At 38.2% G+C, this 27,574-nt stretch overlaps 1 protein-coding gene across 3 annotated transcripts in view; it reads left to right on the top strand.

The window, feature by feature from the left end:
- NALCN (sodium leak channel, non-selective) overlaps window positions 1–27,289 on the top strand; it is a 281,346-nt gene extending 254,057 nt beyond the window's left edge. For all 3 annotated transcript variants that reach the window (XM_061629379.1, XM_061629378.1, XM_061629380.1), the window contains 18 exons: window positions 1,226–1,330; window positions 2,720–2,826; window positions 8,583–8,703; window positions 8,791–8,889; window positions 10,028–10,121; window positions 10,555–10,661; window positions 11,340–11,414; window positions 12,599–12,718; window positions 13,473–13,541; window positions 16,178–16,326; window positions 16,808–16,901; window positions 17,850–17,982; window positions 19,736–19,851; window positions 20,492–20,649; window positions 21,412–21,562; window positions 23,198–23,347; window positions 24,003–24,120; window positions 25,856–27,289. In XM_061629379.1, coding sequence (XP_061485363.1) covers window positions 1,226–1,330; window positions 2,720–2,826; window positions 8,583–8,703; window positions 8,791–8,889; window positions 10,028–10,121; window positions 10,555–10,661; window positions 11,340–11,414; window positions 12,599–12,718; window positions 13,473–13,541; window positions 16,178–16,326; window positions 16,808–16,901; window positions 17,850–17,982; window positions 19,736–19,851; window positions 20,492–20,649; window positions 21,412–21,562; window positions 23,198–23,347; window positions 24,003–24,120; window positions 25,856–26,049 — 2,160 coding nt within the window. In that variant the 3' untranslated portion in view covers window positions 26,050–27,289. The remainder of the gene's footprint in view (window positions 1–1,225; window positions 1,331–2,719; window positions 2,827–8,582; window positions 8,704–8,790; window positions 8,890–10,027; window positions 10,122–10,554; window positions 10,662–11,339; window positions 11,415–12,598; window positions 12,719–13,472; window positions 13,542–16,177; window positions 16,327–16,807; window positions 16,902–17,849; window positions 17,983–19,735; window positions 19,852–20,491; window positions 20,650–21,411; window positions 21,563–23,197; window positions 23,348–24,002; window positions 24,121–25,855) is intronic.
- The last annotated feature ends 285 nt before the right edge of the window (window positions 27,290–27,574 follow it).

The following is a 27,574-nucleotide window of genomic DNA, read 5'->3' as shown; positions in this document are numbered from 1 at the left end:
CTATTTATTTTGTTTCTTTTCCAAAACAGGTTTAAAAGTTAAACATGTTCTATTCAACAGTATCTGTTCAATAGCTTTCAGATCAATGTGTTTGACTCCACCCTAACAAGAACATGCTAAACCCCCATTTGTTTTTTACATCTGGTAACCATTTTCAATCCTACCTAGTTATAAGCTCTTACTACATCCATAGAATAGAGGATATCAAAAATAATTGGACATGGTCCTTTGAGACTACAGTACTACTGTTTTGGGGATATCAAATGTCCTGACACATAATGTGCAGTATTTTGTCCCTGCAAAAGTATTCTGTTTCTGCTAGACAGTGCATTAATTGCTGTCATATTTGCAGAATGGAATATCATTGTGGAATTGTCATGAGCAACCCTCCCATGTTCTAGATAATAGGGTGGGGAGAATCCATCAAATTCTAGCGCGCCCAATTATTTTATTTAAGGTATTTACTCTTATTATGCTGTGATTATGTGAGTACACATGAGAATGTCCTGCTTGTGAGTTTCCCCAAGGCATTTCGTTGTTCACCGTGGGAAACAGGATGCTGGACTAGATTGACCTTGGGTCTGATCCAGCAGGGCTCCTCGTATAATTATTTTTTTTTTCAATTAATTTTTATTCCAATTTTCAAAACCAAAACAATACAAAAAGAAAACAACACAAATCAATAATTAGTACTCCTCGTATAATTATGTGTGCGATTGTAAGACGGTTATGCATAACTGAATGGAGTGAGGAATGCATTTAAATGTGCTTTGGCGCATGTCATTGGGTACATATGAATGAGATGAAAGGATGTGAAAATGCATACGTGCATGAAAAGAATGAAGAACAGGAGCAAGTACCTAGCTGCCATCCTTGTCAGAACATGCCTGTATTGCAAGCAAGACCCGCCCGCCCGCCCTTCAATTTTATAATGGGACGCCAACTAAATAGTGCATATTGTTATGGAAGTAGTAGTATTGACAGCCATACGGAAGAGGGTGAGAGCACATTGATCTTGCAGGAACCCAATGCCACATTGCATAGTAATATATCTCTAAACTATACATATGTGACTTAAAGAGGAGACCAGTTCTCAACAGGTGCCAGTTACCATGTGTCTCTTATTCAGACTGGTGCTTTAAGAGGTGACATCCACAGAGAATCCAGTTACTAAGAATAAGGCTGTTTTGAAGAAAGCTTGACTGCTTTTAATTTATTCCTACAGGTTTCCATTCTTTTACTGACATTAATGCTTGTTTTTGCAAGCTTTGGAGTCCAGCTTTTTGCTGGGAAGCTGGCTAAGTGCAATGATCCACATATTACTGCACGGGTAAGAACAAGTGTCACTTTCTTCAGCATGTTCAGAGCATCTCCTTCCTTTGCACAAGGGCAAAATTTCCATTGGCTACTGAGGTTCCATTCTGGAGCAGGGTGTGGGGAGGTGTTTGAGTCATTTGAGGACTGACGAAGACAAACATATATTATTATTATTTTATTATTTTATTCAGTTTCTATACCACCCACAGCCAACGGCTCTCTGGGCGGTGAACAACATAAATATAAAAATACAATAAGATAAAATCACATAATAATTACCACACGCATAATAACAATTCTCAAAGCTAAAAACATATTACACAATTAATTTAGTATACCAGAGTGTTATAAATATACTAAAATATATTAAAATGCCTGGGAAAAGAGGTACGTTTTAACCTGGCGCCAAAAAGAAAGCAATGTGGCGCCAGGCGCACCTCGTCAAAGAGACTGTTCCATAGTTCGGGGGCCACCACTGAGAAGGCCCTAGATCTTGTCGTCATCCTCCGAGCCTCTCTATGAGTCGGGACCCGGAGGAGGGCCTTCGATGTTGCATGCAGTGTACGGGTAGTTTCATATCGGGAGAGGCGTTCCATCAGGTATTGCGGACCTGCGCCGGACCCGGGAATATATATATATATATATGCAGCTGCTTTATATTGTGCCGGCCATTGTACTATATAACCCACTATTGTCTGGCATCAGCTCTCCAGAGTCTAATAGGGTCCTTCAAGCATCTACTGAGACTCCTCTTAATGGAGATGTTTAGGATTAACCCTCAAATCTTTGAAACAGAGTAGGTGCACTGCTACTGAGCTACCTGGTTCATTAAAATATTTCATTAAAAACATAATTATACATCACATGAGATCAGCATAAGATTACTTATAATACAACATAGATTTGCATTGCCACAGTGAAACAGAGCTGTATCATCCAGTTCTATAGTCCTAGTGTAGAGACCATCATACACAGCAGTAGGGTATCCAGTGTGTACCTATGTGGTTGCTGAGCAGATGATGCTGTCAGCTTTGCCAGCAAGGCTGTTGTTGAGGGAAAGCAGGAGGCTGGATTCATTCCCTCTACCTCACCAACCAGGTAATTGTGCTGTTGATTGGTGCTGGTAATGGGTGATGTTGCCAACTATTCAATCAAGAAAGTGTCATCACACATGATGCAACTCTGATTGCTGACTTCATAGGGTTCCCCCCCCTCCGATCATAAATAGTGTACTTTTTATGCACAGATCCTTTGCTGGCCTGGATTGGAATGATGATAAATTAAATTAAATGCAATACTTACATTTCATTTATGATATAATTTTCTGTTGTTTTGTCACATGGAATATTTTAGTTTGTATGTAGAGTGCTATTTCATGAGAATGATTTTATGTTTATGATAGGAAGACTGTCATGGCATATTCCGAATAAATGTAAGTGTATCCAAAAATCTAAATTTAAAATTAAGACCTGGTGAAAAAAAGCCTGGATTTTGGGTGCCTCGAGTCTGGTGAGTATATGTTGGCCTATGCCTTTATTCTAGTTAGTAATCTAGTGTATGCAATGGACCCTATAACACTAAGCCACTTGACAGTTAACTTGTGCAAACCAGAACATGAAACCAGGGATAACTAGAACTGTAGGTTTTGTTTATTGCTTAAAAAAAAGAAATAACAGGCAGGAGTAATTCTCATACAGAGGCTCCTGCACAGTTTGTGGCCCACCAAAGGCAGCCCACCAGCCATACGTTGTGCCCTGCTAGAAGCCTAATCAGCTTGCAGGTTTTGCTGCCCAATATCATACAACATGCAGGAAATGGGGGAAATGCATGCATTCAGTTTTTGGAATCACTGATTCAAAGGATCTGAGAGTTACTTATATCTATTCATTACATTTTGTATCCTGCTCTTCTGTTAAGGAGCTTTGGGCAGCACACATTATATATCAGACAAGAGACATCTTTATTGCCTTTTTGTTACCTACTGAGGGTCTTTCTCTTCTAACAACCCTTTTAAATGGAGATGGTTATCCCAGCCTTTTTCTCCATTGGCCTAGAAATTGTATTTATATGTGTTTTATTGTGGTTTTTATTGTTAAATTGCTTTGGGATGTTTCATGAGGATTCCTAAATGAAATGAATAAATGGTTTCTTCCCCAAGTATCTTCACAACAACTTTATAAGGTAAATTAAGCTGAGAGTGTGTGGCTGGTCCAACATCACTCAATGAGATGCATAGCTGAGAGACAATTTCAACCTGTGTCTCCCTTAAGCATCATGAGTCCTAAATACATTGCTGCATTTAAAAGGTGGCTGCCAGTGAATATAGACTGGAGTGACTTCAGTAAGAGAATTTCAGGCACATTGATTAAAAGCTACCCAGAATTTGCAGGGCACATGTGGACTGAGTTTATTCAGTCAGATGATAGCCTAGAGAAATCAGCAACACAGATGCCACTGCCTAAATCAGGGATTACCTAGAGCAGTGGTTCCCACACTTTTTTCCCCCACAAGCCACTTGACAATACTGAGGATCTTGGTGAACTACATAATGATTTTTCTGCCTATTGTAGCAATTGTTATGTGCTGTACAAGATGCCATAGAATTCAAATTGTAATACAATAAAATACAATATAAGAAATAAAAGAATCATTAAAATGCAATTAACAATCAATATGAATATTTAATAGGGTCATGTTGTGGACCACCTGAATGAAGCTCACAGACCCCTGGTGATCCACGAACCACAGTTTGGGAACCTCTAGTCTAAATGTTATTTCACAAAATGCAACACAGATTTGTGTAACACTGACATTCAGCCTCGCGGTAAATTCCTTTGCAGGGATAGGGGGAAGAAATTAATTTCACTAGACAAATGACATCAAGTTTGAATTGAATGTTTGCACACATGTGCGACTTGTTCAATTTCCCTGATTCTTCCAATCCCTTGGGAAGGATCATAGAAACGTGCACATGACCAGTTCATGCATTGTATCTTTTGTGCAATAACAGTTGTGCTTGAGGACTGAAAAATGGAAATGGACTGCCTTCAAGTTGTTTCCAACTTATGGTGACGCTATGAATAGGGTTTTCATGGTAAGCGGTATTCAGAGGTGGTTTACCATTGCCTTCCTCTGAGGCTGAGAGGCAGTGACTGGCCCAAGGTCACCCAGTGAGCTTCACAGCTGTATGGCAGTTGGAACCCTGGTCTCCCAGGTCATAGTCCAACACTAGTGTAATTCTTTTTCCAAGTGTAATTACTAGTGTAATTCTTTTTCCAAGTGCTCCTTCCTGCACTTTCATTTTAGTGCTAAATCGCACAACCAGCAGACCACTTGGACACATTTTTAGTAATATTGTGTGAAAAATAATGGTACTGGTTGGTTAAAACCAGCAAAGTTTTTAAGCAGTATATGCTGATGGAACTGAGTATAAGTAGGCAAGGCACAATAAAAGGTTTTGAGGCAGACAGTGCAGTTCTCAAGGGCTATAAAAGCTGTAATAGAGATGCCGGATATATTAGTTCTGCCTTGTCATTGAGGGAGTAGGCTTTTAAGCAGCAGCCACATAGATAGATTTAGAACCATATTATTGACAGAATCCCTAAGCTTCAGAAGAGTTAGATGTTCCAATGGAAGTTATGAAATTTGCTCCTTTGATTTTAAAGGCGAGAGTGAGTAATTTCTAGATTATTATATTATACCTGTATGCTCTCCTGTCATCAAAACAGGATGGTCTGATAATCATGGGGGACTGGAACGCAAAAGTATGGAACAGAGAAGAACTAGAAATAGTCGCGAAATGGGGCTTAGGAGATGGAAATGAAGCAGGAGAAAGACTTACTGAATTCTGTGAAACCAATACTTTGTTTCTTGCAAACACATTTTTTGAGCAACCGAAAAGACAACTGTGCACATGGACATCACTAAATGGTCACTATAGGAATCAAATTGATTATATAATTGGTAGCCGAAGATGGAGAAGTTCCATAAAGATTGCGGTACAGATCATGAACTGGTCATATTGAAAAACAGAGTTAAGAAGAACAACAAAGCAATCATAATGCCAAAATATAATTTAAATAAAATCCCAGAAGAATATAAAGATCAAATAAGGAACAAATTTGAGGCTTTAAGCCTAGTTGATAGTGAACCAGAAGAACTATGGATTGAAGTCCATTGAAGAGACATTATCAGGGAAGAATGCAAAAAGACAATATCTCCAATTAAAAAGAGAGAAAAACCTCAATGGATGACTGAAGAAACTCTGAAAATGGTTAAAGAGAGAAGGAAAGCAAAAGCAAAAGGAGATAGAAACACGGTTAGAACCCTAAATGCAATAATACAGCAACTAGTACGTAGGGAGAAAGAGAACTATTACAATAGTTATTGTATAGAAATAGAAGAGGACAACAAAAAGGGAAGAACAAGAGCCCTATTCCAAAAGATTAGAGAAATGAAAGGGAAATTTAAACCAAGAGTAAGGATGTTGAATAATCAACAGGGGAACACATTGACTGACCAAGATAAAATAAAAGGAAGATGGAAGCAATACACTGAAGAATTATATAAAAGAGATGCAAGGATGACAGGTTCATTCACGGAGAAACCATATGATGAAGAACCAGAAGAAATAAATCGCCAGGAATAGATGGCATACCAGAAGAGTTGCTACAAGTTACTGAGACTGAATCTGTCCAAATTTTGACAAAAAATTATCAACAAATATGGAAAACAAAACAATGGCCCACAGACTGAAAGCGTTCAATATACATCCCAATTCCAAAGAAAGGGGATCCCAGGTAATGCAGTAATTATCGAACCATAGCCTTAATATCCCATGCAAGTAAAGTAATGCTCAAGATTCTACAACAAAGGCTCTTACCATATATGGAGTGAGAAATGCCAGACATCCTAGCTGGATTTAGAAAGGGAAGAGGTACCAGAGATCATTTTGCAAACATATGTTGGATAATGAAATGGACCAAGGAATTTCAGAAGAAAATCACCCTGTGCTTTATAGATTACAGCAAAGCCTTTGATTGTGTAGATCACAAAAAACTATGGAATGTTTTAAAAGAAGTGGGGGTGCATCTGATTGTTCTGATGTACAACCTATCCTCTGGACAAGAGGCCACTGTAAGGACAGAATATGGAGAAACCAATAGGTTCCCCATCAGAAGGGGTGTGAGACAGGTGTATTTTTTCACCCTGTTTGTTTAATCTATATGCAGAACATATCATTCTGAAGGCGGGTTTGGACCAGATGAAGGAGGTGTGAAAATTGGAGGGAGAAATATCAATAATTTAAGATATGCAGACGATACCATACTACTAGCAGAAACAAGTAATGATCTGAAATGAATGCTGATGAAAGTTAAAGAGTAAAGCTGAACGTCAAGAAGACTTAAGTAATGAAAAAGAAGATTTATGTAACTTCCAAGTTGATAATAAGGACATTGATCTTGTCAAAGATTATCAATACCTTGGCACAGTCATTGACCAAAATGGAGACAATAGTCAAGAAATCAGAAGAAGGTCAGGACTGGGGAGGATAGCTATGAGAGAACTAGAAAAGGTCCTCAAATGCAAAAATTTATCACTGAACACTAAAGTCAGGATCATTCAGTCCATGGTATTCCCGATCTCTATGTATGGATGTGAAAGTTGGACAGTGAAAAAAGTGGACGAGAAAAATCAACTCATTTGAAATGTGGTGTAGGAGGAGAGCTTTACGGATACCATGCACTGCAAAAAAGACAAATAATTGGGTGTCCATACTTTGGACACATAATGAGAAGACATGATTCACTAGAAAAGACAATAATGCTGGGAAAAACAGAAGGGAGTAGAAAAAGAGGAAGACCAAAAAGAGATGGATTGATTCCATAAAGGAAGCCATAGACCTAAACTTACAAGATCTGAACAGGGTGGTTTATAAGAGATGCTCTTGGAGGTCACTCATAGGGTCGCCATAGTCATAATTGACTTGAAAGCATGTAACACGCACATGTTATCCCATTATTGGTCCATTCATACACAATGGATTGCAGGCATAATATATAATGCAGGAGGGGGGAGGGAATTCTCCAAAATAATAGAGTCCATATGAAGGTGCATGGAAAGTAATGGCATTTCAACATACAGTGCAAGCAACCATTGTGCTGTGTTTAAAAATCATTTTTACTTTCCAAATGGAAGTGTAGGTGGCCATTTTGCTATTATTTCCAAAATACCATTATAAATTTTATCCTGGAGAGGGAAAAACTTATAAAGAAACATACAACTCTTCTATGTGCAAATTATCTTTAATTCTATTCTGTGAATTTTAAAAATTATCACTTGTGTGTTTCCCACCCTGGGAGGAAGGATGGGATATAAATTTAATAAACAAATTAAATAAATTAAGTAAATAAACTAGGTTTCATTTTTGCAAATAATTTTAATGTGGGAAATTATATGAGGATAAGAGAACGTAAAATGCTATTCTAATGAAATAATACACTGTTATGTGAGCAGCTAGTGATGCTGTGGTGTTTGCAGGATCATATACTCTCAGCCTGCTTTAAAGCCCAGAAGCCAAGTCTCTGTGTATTGGCAATTTAACAACTTTAATCAGCAACACTAATAACGTTAAGAACCTATTTTGCCAGTGTGAGAACAGGTATTTACCGTATCGAGAAGGGTACAGACTTGTGCCTTTGGTATAGAGCCTAGTATCCAGCTAAGTATCAGAGTAGACCCACTGATATCAATACACTTAAGTTGCATTAGGCAGTTAATTAATATATTATTGCATTGTATTTTGAAAAGTTGATGTCCTCCAGTTTTATTCCAGAAGCATTTATGCAACCAAGTTTGACACATGGACCTCATATTGATGCACTTGGCAGTGTGCTGTGAGGTTTAAATGTGAGCCTGGAGGTCCACATCATTAAATCTACTGGGATCCTATTCACACTGCATTTACTTCTAAGGAGACACATATAGATTGAACTTTTCCAGATGTTCCACTCTTATCTCTGATTGTCATCTCTTATATTTAGCTAGTTATTCCAGAGAACTAAGGGAGAGAGAATCAGAAATGTGAAAAATATTCCTAGGAATTTATCTGATTGCTACCATGGCTGATGGGGGGGGAGAGGGAGACAGAGACGTTTAGCTTAAAATTACTCACTAATGTTACTGGGAGATTTATCAGTGCTTTCAGTACAGGAAAGAACATGATTGCATTTACTTTAGCTACTCTTTCCTGTGCTGTATTACAGGGCCAATCCCCGGAACTTTAACTTTGACAATGTTGGGAATGCAATGTTGGCACTATTTGAAGTCCTTTCATTAAAGGGATGGGTGGAAGTCAGAGATGTTATCATTCATCGTGTGGGGCCAGTAAGTATAAACCTCAATATTTGTCAGACTTTTAATTCCTTTAATTTCAACTGATGAATAATCTTTTTTAATAAATTATTTATGCAGATCCATGGCATCTATATCCATGTTTTTGTATTCCTGGGATGCATGATTGGACTGACTCTTTTTGTTGGAGTTGTCATTGCTAATTTCAATGAAAATAAGGTAACAATGCAGGCTTTGTATTTCTCATGAAATTATTTTTATATTGTATTGAATCTTCTAAATGTTGCCATGTAGTTGTTGGACAATATTGCAGCTATACAAGGCAAGGATGCCTAGGAGCCCTTAGGCTGGTCTGCCACCTGCACCCTTTTCTGGTGAGATTTGACTGGCCACAGTCATGTATAACTTGCATGGGATGGAGGAGAATTTTGTTCACTCCACATTTTAAAGAGAACTGACTTAATTTTTACTTTCAATGAATACACATATTGGAAAATAATTTTCCTTTGGATTTCACTCTTCTCAGAATTTTACAATACAGTTCTCATCTCAAAAAGAAAGGAACCAACACATGTTTATAAAAGATGTCTAGAAATACATTAAGATAAAATGTGTATTTATATACATTTTAAATATTTAATACATATTTAAATAGGAATTGTCATATTATTTTTTTAAAAAAAATAACAGACAGATGCAAAATGGAATGGGAACACATGCCAAATTGACACAGCATGGAAGTGGACTGATCTGCCCATCCCTGTTAGTAATTTCCAGGGTTAGACTACCATAATGTACTCTAATGCGCTAGGGTTAGACTACTATAGTGCACTTTGCTTGGGTACACCTCTGAAGAGTGGTCAAAAGCTTCAACTGGTACAAAATGCAACAGCCCACCACAGGGTGTACATAACACTGCTATTGCATTAATTGTATTGGCTTCATATTCATTTCCGGGCCCAATTCAAAGTGCTGGTGTAAACCTATAAAGCCCTAACAGCTTGGGACTTCGTTATCTTATGGACCATCTTCTCCTAAATGAGCCTGCTCGCTCTTTTAAGTCATCAACTGAGGACCTACTCTGAATCCTTCCACCTTCCGAGGTTAGGCAAGTGGATATACTGGACTGGGGGCAGGAGCATGGCTCCATTTTCCTGTTAAATACATGAAGGGGACTCGTGTCTTTTGGAAGCAGTATAAAAAGTTTTTATTCAAATCCCTTTTTGGTGACCAGAGATAGGATAGAAAAATTAGTATACAGTTACTCACCCCAAGCCCTTTAATATGGAACAGGCTGTATGTGTGTTAAATAAACAAATAAATACATAAAATTCATTCATTATTCTTTGTCATTTAGGGAACAGCTTTGCTGACAGTTGATCAGAGGCGATGGGAAGATCTAAAGAGTAGACTGAAGATAGCACAACCTCTTCATCTCCCACCTCGCCCAGGTACCAAGGTCCTTTCACTTTCATTAAAATCCAGCATGATTCTGTAGGAATGTAGGATTCAAATAAAAATTGTAATTATGAGGCCACTATGAGGTTGTGTATATTAAAGTGAAAATAGGATCTACCCAAAAATTGTTGCAAAAGGGTATTATTATTATTATTAATAATAATAATAATTAATTATTAATTAATTAATTAACTAATTAATTAATTAATTAGTATCCCGTCCTTCCTCCCAGCAGGAGCCCAAAATGTTGTGCTTCAGATGTTCAGTATTTGAAATTGCATGTTCAGAAAGAGTGTTTAAAATGATTTCACAGAATATTATCACTGTATATATGTAATCTAGGCAAGATTTAGGAAAATAGAGAAGGAAATAAATTATTACATACTTTATTAAACTGTGGGTTATTTTGTTTTGCTTTGTTTCCAGATAATGATGGATTTCGAGCTAAGATGTATGATATCACTCAGCATCCATTTTTTAAGAGGACCATTGCTGTGCTTGTCCTGGCCCAGTCTGTGTTGTTATCTGTTAAGGTATTGCTATGTGCATTATGAAGTAATAGATTATATAAATAGGGAAAATGTGATAAAGCTTTTTGTGCAAAGCAAAGGGTCCATTAGGGATGGGATCCGTTGACCGATGCCGCTTTGAAAGCAATCCTTTGACCTAAAAGGCTGGTATTGATTTGAATTCGTTCTTAGTCCACTAGCCACTGCTTTTACCTATCCATTCCTCCCTTGGAAAAATATTGATATTAATATCAATATTTTAAAAGAAATATCTATATTTTAAACAAAATGTTGATAAATTAAAGGAAACGTTGATGAATTGAAGGAAATATCAACATTAATATCAATATTTTAGATGCAGATTTTGTTTTTTAAAAAATCCATTTCTGAAATAGCCATGGAAAATCACTACATAAAAATCCGATCCACAACAATAGCAAAAAAGCAAATTAATGGAAAATTTGGTACCAAAACCAAATTGGCTGGAATTCTAGCACATTCCTAGTGTCCATGGAATATACAGCAATAGTGGTGATTAATGTAAAACTTTAAACAAACCTTTTTTTAAAAAAGTAGACATATCTTATAAATTTTATAAATATGCCACCCTGGGCACCTACTGGGAGGAAGGGCGGGATATAAATTTAATAAATAAATAAAATCTGAAAGCTTTATACAGCCCTGTTTCTTCTTTTATTTAAGTGGGATGATCAGGACCCAGTCACTGGCCCTTTAGCAGCAATGTCCGTTGTCTTCACCTTCATTTTTGTTCTTGAGGTAAGGTAATATATTTCATAATTTATCCAAATAAGATTAGTTGGTGTACTTTGCATTGTTTCAAAGAATTATAAATGTCAGTACCAGAAGATGTTACAGATACCAATCTGCTCTTTTGTTCTAATCCAAGAGAAAGAGATAAATACTTATCTAAGGAAATGAATCTTTTTTTCTGGCCGGAAATCAAGAGTTATAATAACATTGCATGATAGAGTGTTCAAAAAGTTTCCAATACATTATCTCAGTAATCCCTACTATACCCCTGGTAGATCAGTATTTTTTGTTACTCATTGCAGAGAGGCTGAGAGATAGTGGCTTGCCTAAGGCCACCTAATAAGTTTATAGCAGAGGCAAAATTTGAACTGGGAACTTCAGGTTTCAAGCCCTGTCTCTTAGAATCAAACTAGATACCATGTGGGAGCTCAGTGCTTGAATCTCCTCTCATCATCTTTTTTTTGAAGGGGGCAGTCATGAGGGTAATTTGAAACTGGGCTCCACCCGGTGAGCTGCTTGTGATTAATTCCTTTATCCCCATGTTGCATCCCCAGTCCAAATCACACACACATACAGAGAGCTGCTGTTAACAACAAAGATAAAATTACAGCCTTAAACTCCACTTTATAGCCACTTTCAAGAAGATGATTTAGATTGGGGACATGGCACAGGGGCAAAAGGTTATACTCCCCTCCCTTACCACAGCCCCTATCCTAATCCCATCCTACAGTTGCTGCTTCGGAAAGCAAAAGACATCAGATATGCAAACATATCCAATATCAAGACTAAATCACACTAGTTGTGGTGCCAAAGTGCATTTTCAAAGGATGGAGACAGAAAACTTCCAGGATCAAAATAATTTTGAAAAGATGGTAAGGGGGAGCCAATTTATATGATATTCTCTGTCCTGTGAAGAAAGTGGTAATTATTAGGAATATATCACAATCCATGAAGTTCTGCCAAACACTAAAACAGAGATAATCTCTCTCCTGTTAATAATATTTTATCATTGCTTCTTCTAACAACTTTGCTTTTGGACATCAATCTATATTTTTACTTTTTAACCTGTAAAGATTCATATTGATTTACCAATAGCCCCCACTTTGAATACTATCGAAATATTTTACAGGTGGAGGGACATGATGAATGATGCTTCACCGAGAAATAACATGTACATTAATTTCCTATAGGTTACCATGAAAATTATTGCTATGTCACCTGCTGGGTTTTGGCAGAGCAGAAGAAATCGCTACGATCTCTTGGTGACATCTTTAGGTGTCATATGGGTGATACTCCACTTTGCCCTAACTGTAAGTTCCAGCTGATTGATTTTTCAACCTTTATGTGTGTCTTCAGAATATGTCACATAGAACTTTTATAACCCTTTCTCTCTTCATTTAAAAAGACTTACAAATACAAAAAATAAGAATAACAGAACCTTGGCAGAGGCATCTACTTCTATAAGTAGCTCTGGGATGCTGGTAGAGGGTGGGGGAGTTTTTTGCATGGAAAAAAAATGAGTTCTGATACTCATTTTTCCTAATGTAGCCTGTCCATAGTATCACAGAATAGTCAGAGGGAAGTTCTTGTAATTATGGCCAATACTGTAATTCAGTCAAGTAGGCAGCCATAAACTCACCAATATCCTCCAACACCACCCTGAACACCTGGCATTTATGGTAATTTCATTTTTCAGAGAGTGGTGTTCTGATAGCTTTCCTGAGGGCCCAGATCCCACTTATGAGCAAGTTAAATACACACGTACACACACACACACACACACACAGAGAGAGAGAGAGAGAGAGAGAGAGAGAGAGAAGCATAGTCCAAACTAGATGGAGCTTTGGACTGATGAGCAGAGTTCTTCTTATAGCCTCATGTTCTTAAATTATTACTGTCCAGTAGTCCCAATGAATAATAATGAAGACATGAATAATTAAACTGTACATCTAGAAATTGTTGTGGGATTTTTTAGTCCTTTAAACACTGATTATAATTTATATATCTGAATGTGTCTTTAAGAAGCAATACTGAGCAAAAACAACTCTTGTGTTTGGATTCCAGAATGCTTACACATATATGATGGGGGCATGTGTAATTGTCTTCAGGTTTTTTTCAATCTGTGGGAAACATGTGAGTACAAATTAGAATTTTTCATTTTGATAACATATATTGAGTAAAAGTGGTTTGTTTGCTAGCTTTACTGCTTAATTTTTTTCAGTATTTTTTGTATGGCGGGGGAGCACTGGCTTAGCATTGGGCACAGATGCGCATGCACCTTTGCCCACTGCCACCCCAGCCTTTGCTGCCATGCCCCATCTCAGTCCAGACAGGCAGTAGTGCCACCGCACCCAGAAAGGTAGCACAGAGGTGGCACCCCACCTCATATTTTGCAACTGAATAAAAATATTCAAGTATGGAACAAATGTGTGATAGAAATGCTAAATGTGATCACTTTACCATGGTTTTTTTGGTCACCATTTTACACCTTTTTCTTTGCCACCATTTTAAATTGCTTTCTAGAGAAAGCAATAGCTTTTCCTACATATTTTTTTTCTTTTGAATGTTTGCTGCTTCATTACACTTTGCATTTCTCATTTTCCCAGGTGTAATGAAGAACTGAGAAAGAGTGTAGCAATTGCTAGATGGAATAGGGCAATGGGGGGATATTCTCTTCCTTTCCTGCTGTAGCTTTAATCATCTCTCTGTGGTTCATGAATAAATAAGAAATTCATGTGCTTTTGACATTTCATATAATAATCCATGTATTGGTGGTGCAAACTATACTAGTATTTCCTCTTGTTTAAAAAAGGTGCAAATAAGTACATAGATTAGACCAATGCAATAACACAGTGTGTTTCGACCTAAGCTCATTCCTGTACTCAGTTGGACATTCTTTAGTGAACAAAACATTTTACTTCTTGGGAATAGTCTTATTTACTCCACATTTACTACTTTCAAACCACAAGAGACACATCCAGTGTCAGTGGTTTTAACTCCACCCTCTGCCTCAAGGATAGGGAACCTTTGGCTTTCCAGATGCTGCTGAACTACAGCTTCCATCATCTCTGGCTGTTGGCCATGCTTGCTGGAGCTGATAAGAGATGGAGTCCAACAACAACTGGAGAGCCAAAGGTTCCCCACACCTGCTCTGGCTAGAACAGTGGTGGAGAACCTCAAGACCACAGGCCTAATATGCCCAGAGGGGGTCTAGTTTGGCATGCAAGGCTATTTTGGCCAAACCACAACCAGCTGCCCTATGTTTGACATATAAGACATCGGTATGGGACAGAAAAAAATCTGGGTCAGCCAAAGCTGATTGGCGGTACAGGCAAACTTCTCTGCAAAGCGTTGCACAAGATAGCACTGTGAAAGGAGCCAAGACACATGAAGGGCAAAAACAACACCTGATGTCATTGTGTTATCAGATGATTGACAGGTGGGTGGCAAACACCTACCTGTCAAACTTGGCCTGTGAGAGGTTAAGGAGTCTTCTGGCCAGATCCAGTTCACCATCCCTGCTCCATATGGTGGAGAACCTCCAGTCTGCAAGCCTAATTAGGCCTGGCAGAGGTACTAATTTGGCTACAAGTCCATTGTCTCCAAGCCATATTTTCCTGCCCTATATCTGATGTCATTTATGATACCAGGTGTGTGGTAGGCTTATGACAATGCTCCCTGGCAAAAGTAGGTATTGTAGATAATGCCTGCAAACCCTTATGTCTTTTCCTGTATGGTTTGGTTTAAAGCAACCCTGGCAAAAGAAGCAGAGTTTGCAGATGCTGCCAGTCAGCTGGTCATCAGTGCCTGTAACCCCCTGTGCCTTTGCCCCCACAGTTTGAAATCAAACCACCCAGGTAAAGGAAGCAGATTTTAAACCACGTGGGCAAAGGAAAATGCTTCATCTGGTGTCATGGTAATGTCAGATGACTAATGGATGGATGGTCACGCCCACATATCAAAATTGCCCATGGGGGTTGTGGAAGGTCAGGATCTGCCCCACTGGCTGAATCTAGTTCCCCACCCCTGATCTAGAAGAAAAATGCTGTGTTGTGTTGCACTTGTAGCAGTGACCCTTCTGACAAGAATCGGATGAACTGCGGTGGCATGTGCATGAACATTCCTACTGCTCAAGAAATGAAGCTGACAGAAGTTAGCAGTTTGGTTTGGCTCAGATTAAAATCTCACATATGCCCTAGGGGCATATGTTTTGTGGGAAAGGCTGATGACTGGGAAGAGGTCCTAGAAACTAAGGGAGGAGAACCTAGAATAAAGAGGCAGAAGGAAGAATGCAGAATAGTAAGCGAGCCAAAAATAGACCAAGAATCAGTAACCTGAGAAAGGGGCAAATGATGTGAGGATTGAGGAAAGGAGGGCTAATGAGAAGGCATGCAGGAAGATAGGTTTGGAGGGCTCAGTTTGGTGGGTCAGGGAGCACAGGGCTGTTGTGTATTAATTCTAGACCCTAACTGGGCTGTTGTACTTTTATAGCTGTATAGAAGCAGAATTATTGTTACTAATTCTTTCAGTTGTTGTTACTTCTACTGTCACTGGAGCATTGTGGCCTGCAATCCTAAGGATATAATGAGGGTCATAAAACAGTAAATGGTAGGGGCTGAATGTCACATATGATTGGAACTAATCAGCCAATTTGTTTCTTTTGTGAATATAACCAGCAATAGGCTTCTAGTATTACTCAGTTGCATCACTATTATACCCTATTTCTGTTTCTGAACATTATTTTCCATTGCTTTCTTTATATTTTTTAGGTGACCCTGAAGATGCTGCTTCTGACAGTGGTTGTTAGCATGTACAAGAGCTTTTTCATCATAGTAGGGATGTTCCTACTGTTGCTTTGCTATGCTTTTGCTGGAGTAGTTTTATTTGGCACTGTAAAATATGGAGAGAATATCAACAGGTATGACATTTCTTACTCATCAGAAAGTAATTGATGTTGTGGTATTACTATATTAGAGCTACAGCTTTTTGTTGTGATATTACTGTGCTAGAGCTACAGCTGCTTGTTGAATTGCTGAGAATCTCAAGAAATTAGATTCTGTGCTAAGTATCAGATATCCATGCTTCTGCACTATAGTTATGGACACACAAATGCATGCAGCAATTGTATTGTTTGGCTCTCATTCCAAATAAATGTATCCATATTGTTTTGTGCAGTAGGAATAATTTGCAGGCCAGGGCAAAATTATTTTAGCTGGATTACTATATAGGAGGCATAATCTGACCTCCCATTGTAAATAATAGTCAGTACACTGTAGTGTGCTAATGCTTAGGACTAGTCAAGTAGGGGAGGAGGGAAGAGGTCTTATCGCTCTAACATTTTTAATGCTGACTTTCATTTGTAATACACTGAACAAGATTTTTTGTTTGCTTAAAAACAGGCATGCCAACTTTTCATCAGCTGGTAAGGCCATTACTGTACTCTTCAGAATAGTCACTGGGGAAGACTGGAACAAGATAATGCATGACTGCATGGTAAATTGAACACACTTCTGAAACAGACATAAATACTGAAGCTACTGCATATCTAACAGCCTAGCTTTGTGACTTAACAATGCTGTGTTTTCAGCAAAATGAGCTATCCTTCACACAAACTCTCATTTGTTTTTTCAACATGTTATAAGAATAAATGCACAGACTTTTAAGTGCAGGGAAAATATCAGCAAGTATGCATGCATTCTGCCAATCTAAATATTCCCATCTTGATATTAATTGCTAGAGAGGAAAAATACAATTTTCTGTTTTATTGACTATATTGTTAGCTGATAAATACTTGTTACCCTTTACATCCAGTATTGCGTAAGCTGCAATCAGTGCCAAAACATTATATAATTCTCTGCATAGTCTTAGCTGCCCGTGCATCTCAAATGTGTGTAATGCTAGTTTACAGAGCTAGTACTGCATTTATCTCTGACCACCCGCTGTTATAACTGCAAATCATATGTGAACAAAGTATTTCTGGGCTTGATAGATGTTTACTAAACTTACAAATAAGGTAGACAAAATAGATTATTTTCCATCTTTAATAATGGTTTGGCAATATGTTCAGCTTGGACAAAAGAAAAATACTTAAGGGGTGATAGGGAGGTATGCAGTGGACAGGGAGGGAGGCTATGTACTCTGCACTAGTGCACCCCTTTAGCTGTTAACAACGGAGCTCCTTGTCACTCTTCCTACATCACTGGGGTAGATCTATCTTTTAAACACATGGCTCTGCCACTGTTGCATCTAGTGTGGCCCTCACTCTTGATCTAGCACAAGCTTTAGAGTGTTGTTACTATTGCTGCTCTTGCTGGCATGTTAATGCCATTATTGTTCCCTAATTGTGATATATACTTTTAAGTGTATGTATGTGCATATGTTGGTTAGTTGCAAAAAATACAGTCATATGCCTTTAAATTAATTAATTATTTTCCTTGTAAGGTTCAACCTCCTTTTTGTACACCAGATAACAGCACATACTGGAAGACAGATTGTGGAAACTACGCTGGTGCTCTTATGTATTTCTGTTCATTTTATGTCATCATTGCATACATAATGCTAAATTTGCTTGTTGGTAAGTCACAGCCATAGCATATGGCATTAGAAATAGACTTTATATATATTTAATATTTATTATATGTGTATATGTGTCAGGTGTGACCCTCCAGATGTTGCTGAACTACAACTCTCATCAGCCCCAGCAAGCATGGCCAATGGCCAGGGATGATAGGAGTTGCAGTTCAGCAACATCTGGAGGGCCAAAGGTTCCCTGCACCTGAGAGAAATATATAATATATATATTACCCATCAGTCCCTTGAGGCCCTCAAAGTTGTTCATAACACAAATCCATAAATATAATAATTGAGATAGCAACATTATTATTAATTATTATTTATTTAATGTATATTCTGCCCATCCTTTTGAAGGAGCCCACGGCGGCAACCATATCAACAAAACAAATTTTTAAAAAGCATTCTAAAGACAGTTAAAGCATTCTAAAAACAGATGCGGTTAGAAACGTTCTTTCATCCAACGATTTCCGCATTGCCAGGAACAGTCTCCTTCAGCCATCAAGTGCTTGAGTAAACAGGAATGTTTTCAAATGCCTCCTGAAGATCAATAATACAGATACACCTCACCAGGGAAGGGTTCCACAAGTGGGGAACTGCCAGTGAAAATGCCCTGTCATGGGTCAACACCAACAGGGCAGCCACCAGTGGTTGTACCACCAACAAGGCCTTACCTGCTGATCATGATGCATGCAATCATCATCTAACTGAAAAATGAAACATAGTGTCACTTTTTGGAATCCAAAACAAAACCACAAAGACCTAGAAGCCTTATGAATACGGTAGGGCCCCACTCATATGGCGGGTTACGTTCCAGACCCCCGCCTAAAAGCAAAACCCACCAAAAAGTGGAACTCCGTCAACAGAATGGTGCCCGACACCCAAAAACATCATAAAAGCAGAACAAGCGCCGTATGAGTCGGGCCTTACTCAAATTGAAAACCGCCGTATTAGTGGAATGCCGAAAATCGGGCTGCCGAAAAGCGGGGTCCTACTGTATGAACAATTCCAAAGAGCTGGCCTCGTGGAACTCTCTCAGAAGAGAGGGGAGGTGCCGTCATGGGAACCTTGTGGTTGTGTCTCAGAAAGCAAATGTACTTGGAGAAGAATCTCACCACAGTATTGTAGCACACAATGAGAGTTCATAGTGGAGAACGGGCTCCCTTAAACATGAGTGCTATGTTTAAGAAAGGTCAGCATACCCAGTTTTTGAACTCTCTCAGTAAAATAACCTTGTTGAATGTTTGGAAGACCTAGCTGCCATTTTGTAGCTGCACAATTTCAACCTTCAGGGTTTTTTTTTCATGTAAAGTTATTTCTTTAGCAATATAGGAGCAAATATATTTTAGTAAGAAAGCTATCTTGTAAATAGGTGTCATTGGGAAGACAAATAATTCCCATTTAGTATTAAATGAAAAGAGCGTACTAGTAGGCTTGGGAAAGCCCATTATGCTTTTTAGCTTGCCTTTCTTGAGTTTGCTCAATGTTCACTGAAGTCAGTGGAACATTTCCAAATTTTAGGTTGAAGCATATTGGATTCTAGTGAATAATGATAGATTAAATTGTCTCATATGAATATATATTGCATTATATGTGGAAATATTGGCAAACATATTAAAGTAAATATTGCCATATTACATATTTGTACATTTTTTCCATCATGAATATAAGTGAATTTCTTAATGAACTCTGTTATTATTAATGCACATGTAATTTGAATGGTCTTATACAACGTTTAATGTTTGTGTTTCCTGTAGCTATAATTGTGGAAAATTTTTCACTGTTTTATTCCACGGAGGAGGACCAACTCTTAAGTTATAATGATCTTAGACATTTCCAAATTATATGGAACATGGTTGATGATAAAAGGGAGGTAAGAGGTTTCAGCCTAATTCTACAAATTTCATTCAGTTGCTGCTCTGCTAATTAACTACTAGAAAGGACAAGTAAATGCAGTTTTCCAAAACAGAACTAAATGGCTGCTCTCATTGCACTTAATGGGAGTAGTAAAGGAGTCTTTTCCAAAGTCAGTTCCTTTCAGTCTGTATGCTCAAGCACAATGGAGCTTCAGCAGCATGAATGGACTTACAGTAGAGACGGGGAACCTGTGGTGTTCCAGATATTGATTGGCTACACTCCCATTTTTCCTGACCAATGGCCTTGATGCCTGGGCAGTTTGAAGTTGGAGTCGAATAAAATCTGGAGTGCCACCCCTGACTTACAGTGACTTATAAGAGTAAAAGATTTGGATGAACACCTCCATGGGTCATACCCAATGCTGCTGTTCTGCTAGAACAGCAGACTTCTGCTTGCACAGCATACCTTTCTCCTTCTCTCCCCTCCCGTGCAGGCCCCTGTGCACCCTCAAAATCTGCTTCCTTGGAGAACCATTCAGAGCACATTTTGAGGGCATGTGGGGAGGAGAGGAAAGGGAAGTTCTGTTGAGCAAGGCAACTTTGTGCACACAGCGCTGGATACAACCCTATGTTGACAAGTTGTGCCTTCTTTCCCAGGGAGTGATTCCAACTTTCCGAGTCAAGTTTTTGCTGAGGTTGCTGCGTGGAAGATTGGAAGTGGATCTGGACAAGGACAAACTTTTGTTCAAGCACATGTGCTATGAAATGGAGAGGCTGCATAATGGGGGAGATGTAACGTTCCATGATGTACTGAGGTACATTGCATGGCACACTAAATCGATTATAGCTTCATTGCAAATATTTTGTCTAAATTACAACACAGAGTAGCAATATAGTCATGCTTATACTGATTATAGAAAATATTAATTTAGGAGCATATTAGATTTTACTCAAAGCTGCTTTTCCTAAAATGTATTTACAGGGTCAATTCATACTACTATATTCATCATGTAATAACTGCAACTTTCAAATGACATTTGGCTGTGTGAAAGTGATCAGATAACATATCATAAGAGTGTTTTATTATTAACAGAGACAACTTTAGCATATAATAATTGCTACTTCAACAGAAGAAAGAACTTTTTTCTGTTAGGAATACACCAAACCAGGGAACTACTGTGCTTGTGATAAGAGCTGGCTCTAGTCCAGGAAGTAGCAGAGTTCATGGCTGTAACTGGGCCCACTGACTCCTCCCTGTACTCACCTACAAGCCAATCTGTTTTGTCAAAGCAGAGAATTCCAATCACATTAAGTGATGCATAACCGCTGGTGCAGGATTTTGAAAGTGCCCCCCATTTAATCATATTTGTGCGCAGAAACCTGTTTTCATCATACACACACTTCTCTATAATGGGGTGGCTGTATAATGTCTTCACCACTTTTATAATTATCAGTGGGTTCCAGGGTCATCCGATGACCCTTTAAGAGCAAAATAAACACTTGATTTTCAAAATCCAATATTATTTTCCCTAGATACATAACTTTAAAATAACCTTGTTATTATACATTCCTTCTAGCATGCTCTCATATAGATCTGTTGATATCAGAAAGAGTCTTCAGCTGGAAGAACTGCTTGCTAGGGAACAATTGGAATACACCATAGAAGAAGAAGTAGCCAAACAGACCATACGCATGTGGTTGAAGAAGTGCTTGAAGCGCATTAGAGCAGTAAGTTTAACAAAGGAAAATCAGAAAGCATGGAGCTACAGTTCTGAGTGGTTTAATGGTCAGTCCCTCTTCCCAGAGAACTCTGGGAATTGTAGCTATCTGAAGGGAATAGGGGTCTCCTATCAACTTTCAGCACCCTTTATAAACTACCCTTCCCAAGTTCTTTGGAAGAAGCTGTTTAAGAATGACTGTGTAAAGTGGAATCATAGTGGAATGAATGTATGGTGTGAATGTGTTCAAAGTGAATGACAGGTGGAGAGACTCAGTTGAGAAGGACAGAGTTTAAAAAAAACAGTGAAACATGAAATGAGAAGTGTGTTTGATCAGAGAGAGAGAGAATGGGGGCATTGGTAAAAGGCTTGGGGTTTGGATAGTCAAGTATACTAGGTTAGGATAATAAATAGTTATACTTTATTAAATGACTATTCTGATTGTTGTTTCCCATTAATAAAAATCATATACATACTGATTTTTAAATTTGTGAGAGTGCTCTGGTGTAGAGGAATTCTAGTTTATCAGATCTTGCCCCACATGCTGGCTGTGAATTACACAGCCAATAAATGGAGAGACCTATTGCTCTCTGTAAATCAGTGGGTGGTGGCAGAAGGTTATTTAAAGTAGTATTAAGGTATATCTGGACTCCATAGAACAGTGAAACCTATTGGCCTCTATTGGTCAGGTACTTGTAAGGAGTTCTGGAATATTACCATAGCAATTAGTGATGGAAGCACTCCCAGTTTGAAAATCCCCACGCTATTATGAGGCAAGCCAAATCCTGCTCCAAGTTTGACTTGGCTTATAACGGCTTGGTAGCAGCCCTCCCACCTGTGTCAGCCTTCCCTGTTTCCCCTGCCTCTCTGCATTTCCCTAAACTTTTCAAGTTGCCAAAGAATTAGGAGGGTGAGGGCTAAGCCTCACCTGATTCCTGTTTGCAGAAAAGGCTTCTCAGCATGCATGAAGCCTCTAAACATGACAACTCTGGGAAATGCTGTTTTAAATTCTTCAGGAATATTTATTTGTTGTTGTTAATAACAATGGCTTAAAACACTGACACTCCTCAAATAAATATTTGTAAAAAGAACACACTCGTGTGAAATTTGGTAGAGATCCCTTAAAAACTATGTTGTCTCCCAGTCTGGAGAAGGACATACTCTCAAATTTTGGAAGAACCCCTCCCATTAATTTTCCAGATTTGTATTCATTGAAGCAATAAATGCTTTACTTTCAAGTTGGTAAAGGAAAGTGGGAAATGTGCCCTTCTAAAAAATTCTCTGGTATGGATTCTATCCCAATACTTCCTATATCTTACAAATAACTATATAAAGCTTCATCTTTCTAGCTAATATGGATTATATTTAGAGTTTGGATATATCCATTATGCATATTTGCATACAGTGTAATTAATATACAAATGGTACAACATGAAAGTCGCACTTTATAGTTATCTAAAGGAGTTTCCATTATCATTTTGTTAAATTTTATTTAATGTCTAATTTAAAAACCAATGATTAAATAGTATATGTAGCCTTATGAAAATGACTGCAGAGGGAGTCCAGTAACTGTACAAATATAAAGAGAATGTAGAACAAACAGGAGCAATTTTTTTTTTGAAGAATACTTATTATCTCCTTATAGAAACAGCAACAGTCATGCAGTATTATCCATAGTCTCCGAGAGAGTCAACAACAAGAGCTTAGCCGTTTTCTAAATCCACCAAGCATTGAGACAACACAACCAAGTGAAGATATGAATGCTAATAACCAGGATAACAGTACACAGCCTGAGGTATAGTTTTGCCCGAGTCCCTATTCTCAAAATGCTGGTTTAAACCAATGGGTCTGGAAGTGTTAAGATAACTCATTCTTCATGTTCTCTGTGCAGGCACAAATATATGAAAACTGTGCCTGTGCAGAGCTTCTTTGGAATACGCTAGAGCTGGGTACACACTCAGGTCAAGAGTACATGCTTAAAGGGGCAGACCCCACAACTTCCTGCTAAATACATCTTTGACAGCCACAGCAATTGCATTGTGAAGAGTGTTGTCTTGATATCCTGAGCCAAGCAAACTAAGCCTATAGTTGTTTTTCTCCTCCTTTTCTTCGCCTGCGGTTTCACTTTTGCATTTTCCCAGTGATCTGGTTAGATATCTCCATTCCACAACATACACCATGTGGTATGACAAGGATCAGATCCAGCCAGCCTTTACTTCATTAGCCTCCTGTGAACAGCATGAGTGTGACTAAGATTCAAACCCATTGTCTCCTAGAATAAAGTATCCTGAAATCATTCTAGCTATGATCATTTCAGTTCTTTCTAGTGAATCACAACCAACAAAATAAGGATCAGTAACAAAAAGGCTTTGTTCCCTTTTTTTAAAAAGTTTCAAATACTATGCACGTAAAGGTATATTAATGTATTTTTCCTTTTTTGTTCTATTCAGACAAGTAGTCAACAGCAGCTGCTTAGTCCAACACTTTCTGACAGAGGTGGGTATCGGCAAGATTCTACTGATACTGGTAAACCTCAGCGAAAGTTTGGACAATGGCGTTTGCCATCAGGTAGGTGAAAATCGTCATAAATGATACAAAGTGAATTCCAAATGGACTTGGCAAATTAAACTTGGAATGCTATTTAATGATAAAATTACCATAAGGGGGCATTCATGCCAAAGAGACAGCAGATGGACAGAGACCTGTCTCCTATTCTGTTCCGTCCTCACTGGAGTAATATACAGCAGTAGTTTTCACACCTACTGCACCTAGGGTACATTTTCCACATCAGTTGATGTCCTTTGGGACCCATGTGCATTATCAACAGAATCTTTGTTTATTGTGGAGAATTTGAGATCACCTTCTTGGGTCCACTTCTGGTTCTATACAGTTCTGTTAGGTCTATCTGGTGTCCCATGCAAACCAAGGCAGTTTCTCCTGTGTCTGCATTTCCTTATAAGATCAATAATGGCTATCTTTCTTGGGAGCTTGTCAGCCTAACTGATCTTTTTCTTTGAGGATTCCCTGAGAAACTTCCCTGGATTCCCAGGAGCACAGTTTGGAAATAAATGTTTCGAATTAGTGTGGAATCACAAAACTGAAGAGAACAAATAGCAATATCCAGTGCTTCTGTTGGTAAAAAATGAGGTACCAGTACTCATATCCTGATAGAAGGATTGTGAATACCAGTACCAATGAGTACCGTCTCACACACACACACAAAAGCACTGGCTATCTACTTCATCCACACAGACTATCCATCCATCCATCCATCCCCCTACACCACTGTTCTTGATGAACTACAACACATCCCTGATCATTGACCATGCTGTCTGGGGATGATGGGAGTTGTAGTCCAGCAACATCTGTAGACCCAAGGATGAAGAACAGTGCCCTACACAGTCCTGGCCCCAGTTATGCTAAATAGAAAGTAGTTGTTCCAGATTTATCAAGTAAGCAAACCAAATCACATGCTACAGGAGAAGCAAGAAACCCCCAAGTTCTAGGGATAAGAGAAAAGGATGTATTTATTTCCCAACTCCAAATATAGTGATCAATAATACAATAGATATGATCCAAAGCCACCCATGCTGATTCCTCAGGAAAAATGTTATAACTCTGTGCTGCCTAGGATTATGCTGCCACAGGAAAGGGTGACATCTCAAGTCCATATGGAAGTAAAAAACAAACAAACTACCACAACCCAATAGACCTAACTGAAGCATCCAGATATATTAGAATAAATAATTCAACAAAATATATTTTAAGACAAGTAGTTAGGGAGTACCCTATTCCAACAGAGCCTCTGTCAATGGAAGTCAGTAGAGAAAGTAGGAAGATGAAATAATTGGTCCTTTAAACGCCTGAGCATTATGGACCTGAGTAGACTTTGTATGTAAGCGGCTGCTTTAAGACAAACAGTAACTTAAGTTAAGCATAAGATTCAATGTTGTGCTGGGTGCATAAAGTTTCTTTAGTGTGCCAAAACTACAGGTTTGGGCTGTTTTAGGTAGACCAGTTCAGGGCATTTTCTCAGACTCAGTAGTAGAGTTGTTACTTTTTTCCACATTTATAATGTGAAACCTAATGTAGCTAGAATAAATCTGAGATTTTAACATTTGCTCTCCTCTTCTATACTGTAGAATGCAATATAAATGCATAATGTAGCATTTGAGAGTTTCAAATGCATTTTTTATGTGTGAAAAGCTTTTAGTGTGTATGAAAGCATCCTCACTATTCTAGATAAGAGAGTAAGATAGTAATGTATTTGCAGCAGTAAGTAGTCTTCTGTTTAATTCCCTAGCCCCAAAGCCAATAAGCCATTCAGTGTCTTCAGTCAATTTACGGTTTGGTGGCCGTACAACTATGAAGTCTGTCGTGTGCAAGATGAATCCCATGTCAGATGTGGCCTCTTGTGGATCAGAAGTCAAGAAATGGTGGACAAGACAACTTACTGTGGAGAGTGATGAAAGTGGTGAGGACCTGCTTGATATCTGACTGGGAAAAGACGCCATTTCAAGTCACACTTATGCAACATACCTTTGGAATGAATTAATTTTGGGAGGTTTCTAAACTGCAGTTCTAATTAACTGACTGTTTATATCAAGATAAGCCTTTGGACTCACTGACCTTCAACTTGACAAGATATACAACTTACTTATTTTTAATCCTTGTGATGATTATTAATGTAAGGAAAAACAGCAAAAAAAATTATAGTGTTCATAAAGAGCAAAGAACTTTTTTTTGCCTCACACCCAAGAATCTTTAGTTTAACTCTAGGATCTCAGCAGGGCTTTCTGTTTTTCAGCAGCCCCTTTATGCCACATCCCAAGCTGCTTTTAAGTTTTGGCAGATCGTCGAAAGTGGTGTGATGTTGATTGTTCAGACTTGGAAAAATCCAAAGCCACCATAAACTAATGGCTGTTGTAGAAAAAAATGTCATGGGATCATTATATCGCAATTATTTACAGTTCAGAGATACAGGCAAGACATGCAGACATAATCACTTTATTTTGGGTGCTGTGAGAGAAATTCGCTGTGAAACTGAAAATACCCCAAAGAAAATATTTGTATGGAAATGTTGTGAGTGTTATTGTTTCTGTATACTGAAGCTTTTGCTTTAGATAGACAGATATGATTTACGCATGGTTTATGTATGATTTATATGTGCTCATTTATGGATGTCAGTTGCTGGTTTTATGTTTCTATGTTAACTTTGAATGTTTATTTTTTCTATTTATATATATAAAATTTAAAAAACAGAGCAGTTTGCAATACAGTAAGGAGGCTACTATTGGAAAAAATGTAGATCCCCACTGGGCATGCATAAGCCTTCTTACACAATTAAGGAAATAGGCTGGATTGCAATCAGTGTTTCATATTTGTTTCACTGTACGCATTCAAAGGTGTTGTGTCTGTTTTGTTTCTGGTCCAGTCAACATTTAGCCTGAAAATGATCACCACACAATGTTACTGTTTTTGCTCTTTTTTGGGTTTGTTTTTTTGTTGTTTTTTTTGTAGCCCTCTGCCTAACCAGTATTGATATTGATGAATGGCCTGTAAAGGTCAGCAGGGAATTCATTCTAAAGGAAAACATTTTTACAATATACAGATTTTGTCTTGCAAATATCTAGCTTTTTTTAAAATATGAAACATACAGGATTGTTTGTTTCAATAAATCAGAAAATGACAAAATGGGTTTTATAATGCATTTGTAATTATTAATGTAAAGAATTGAACTTTGATGCACAGATTTTCTGCCCTTGCATCTGCTGAATAGGTTTCTAGCACTGTAATCTCTTATCAGCATCAGTCACCTTAGAGTTAGGACAATGAGAGCAGAAGCCTGGATTTGGTTCATTATCCCCTCTCTATACGTCCATCTAAACAAGTGTTTGTAGCTATCAGGAGTAAGGATTCTGGCTATTTAAGGAATAAGCAAGGACTGTCCTGTGCATAGTCCTGGGTTTTTGATGTATGGTGCAGCACCCTTTTGGCACATGGTGTGTACCCAGAAAGACAG

The sequence above is a fragment of the Rhineura floridana genome, chromosome 5, assembly GCF_030035675.1.
Source record: "Rhineura floridana isolate rRhiFlo1 chromosome 5, rRhiFlo1.hap2, whole genome shotgun sequence".
In the NCBI taxonomy this organism is placed as follows: Eukaryota; Metazoa; Chordata; class Lepidosauria; order Squamata; family Rhineuridae; genus Rhineura; species Rhineura floridana.
Note: the sequence above shows the minus strand (reverse complement) of the source record. Positions and strands in the feature narration are given on the sequence as shown.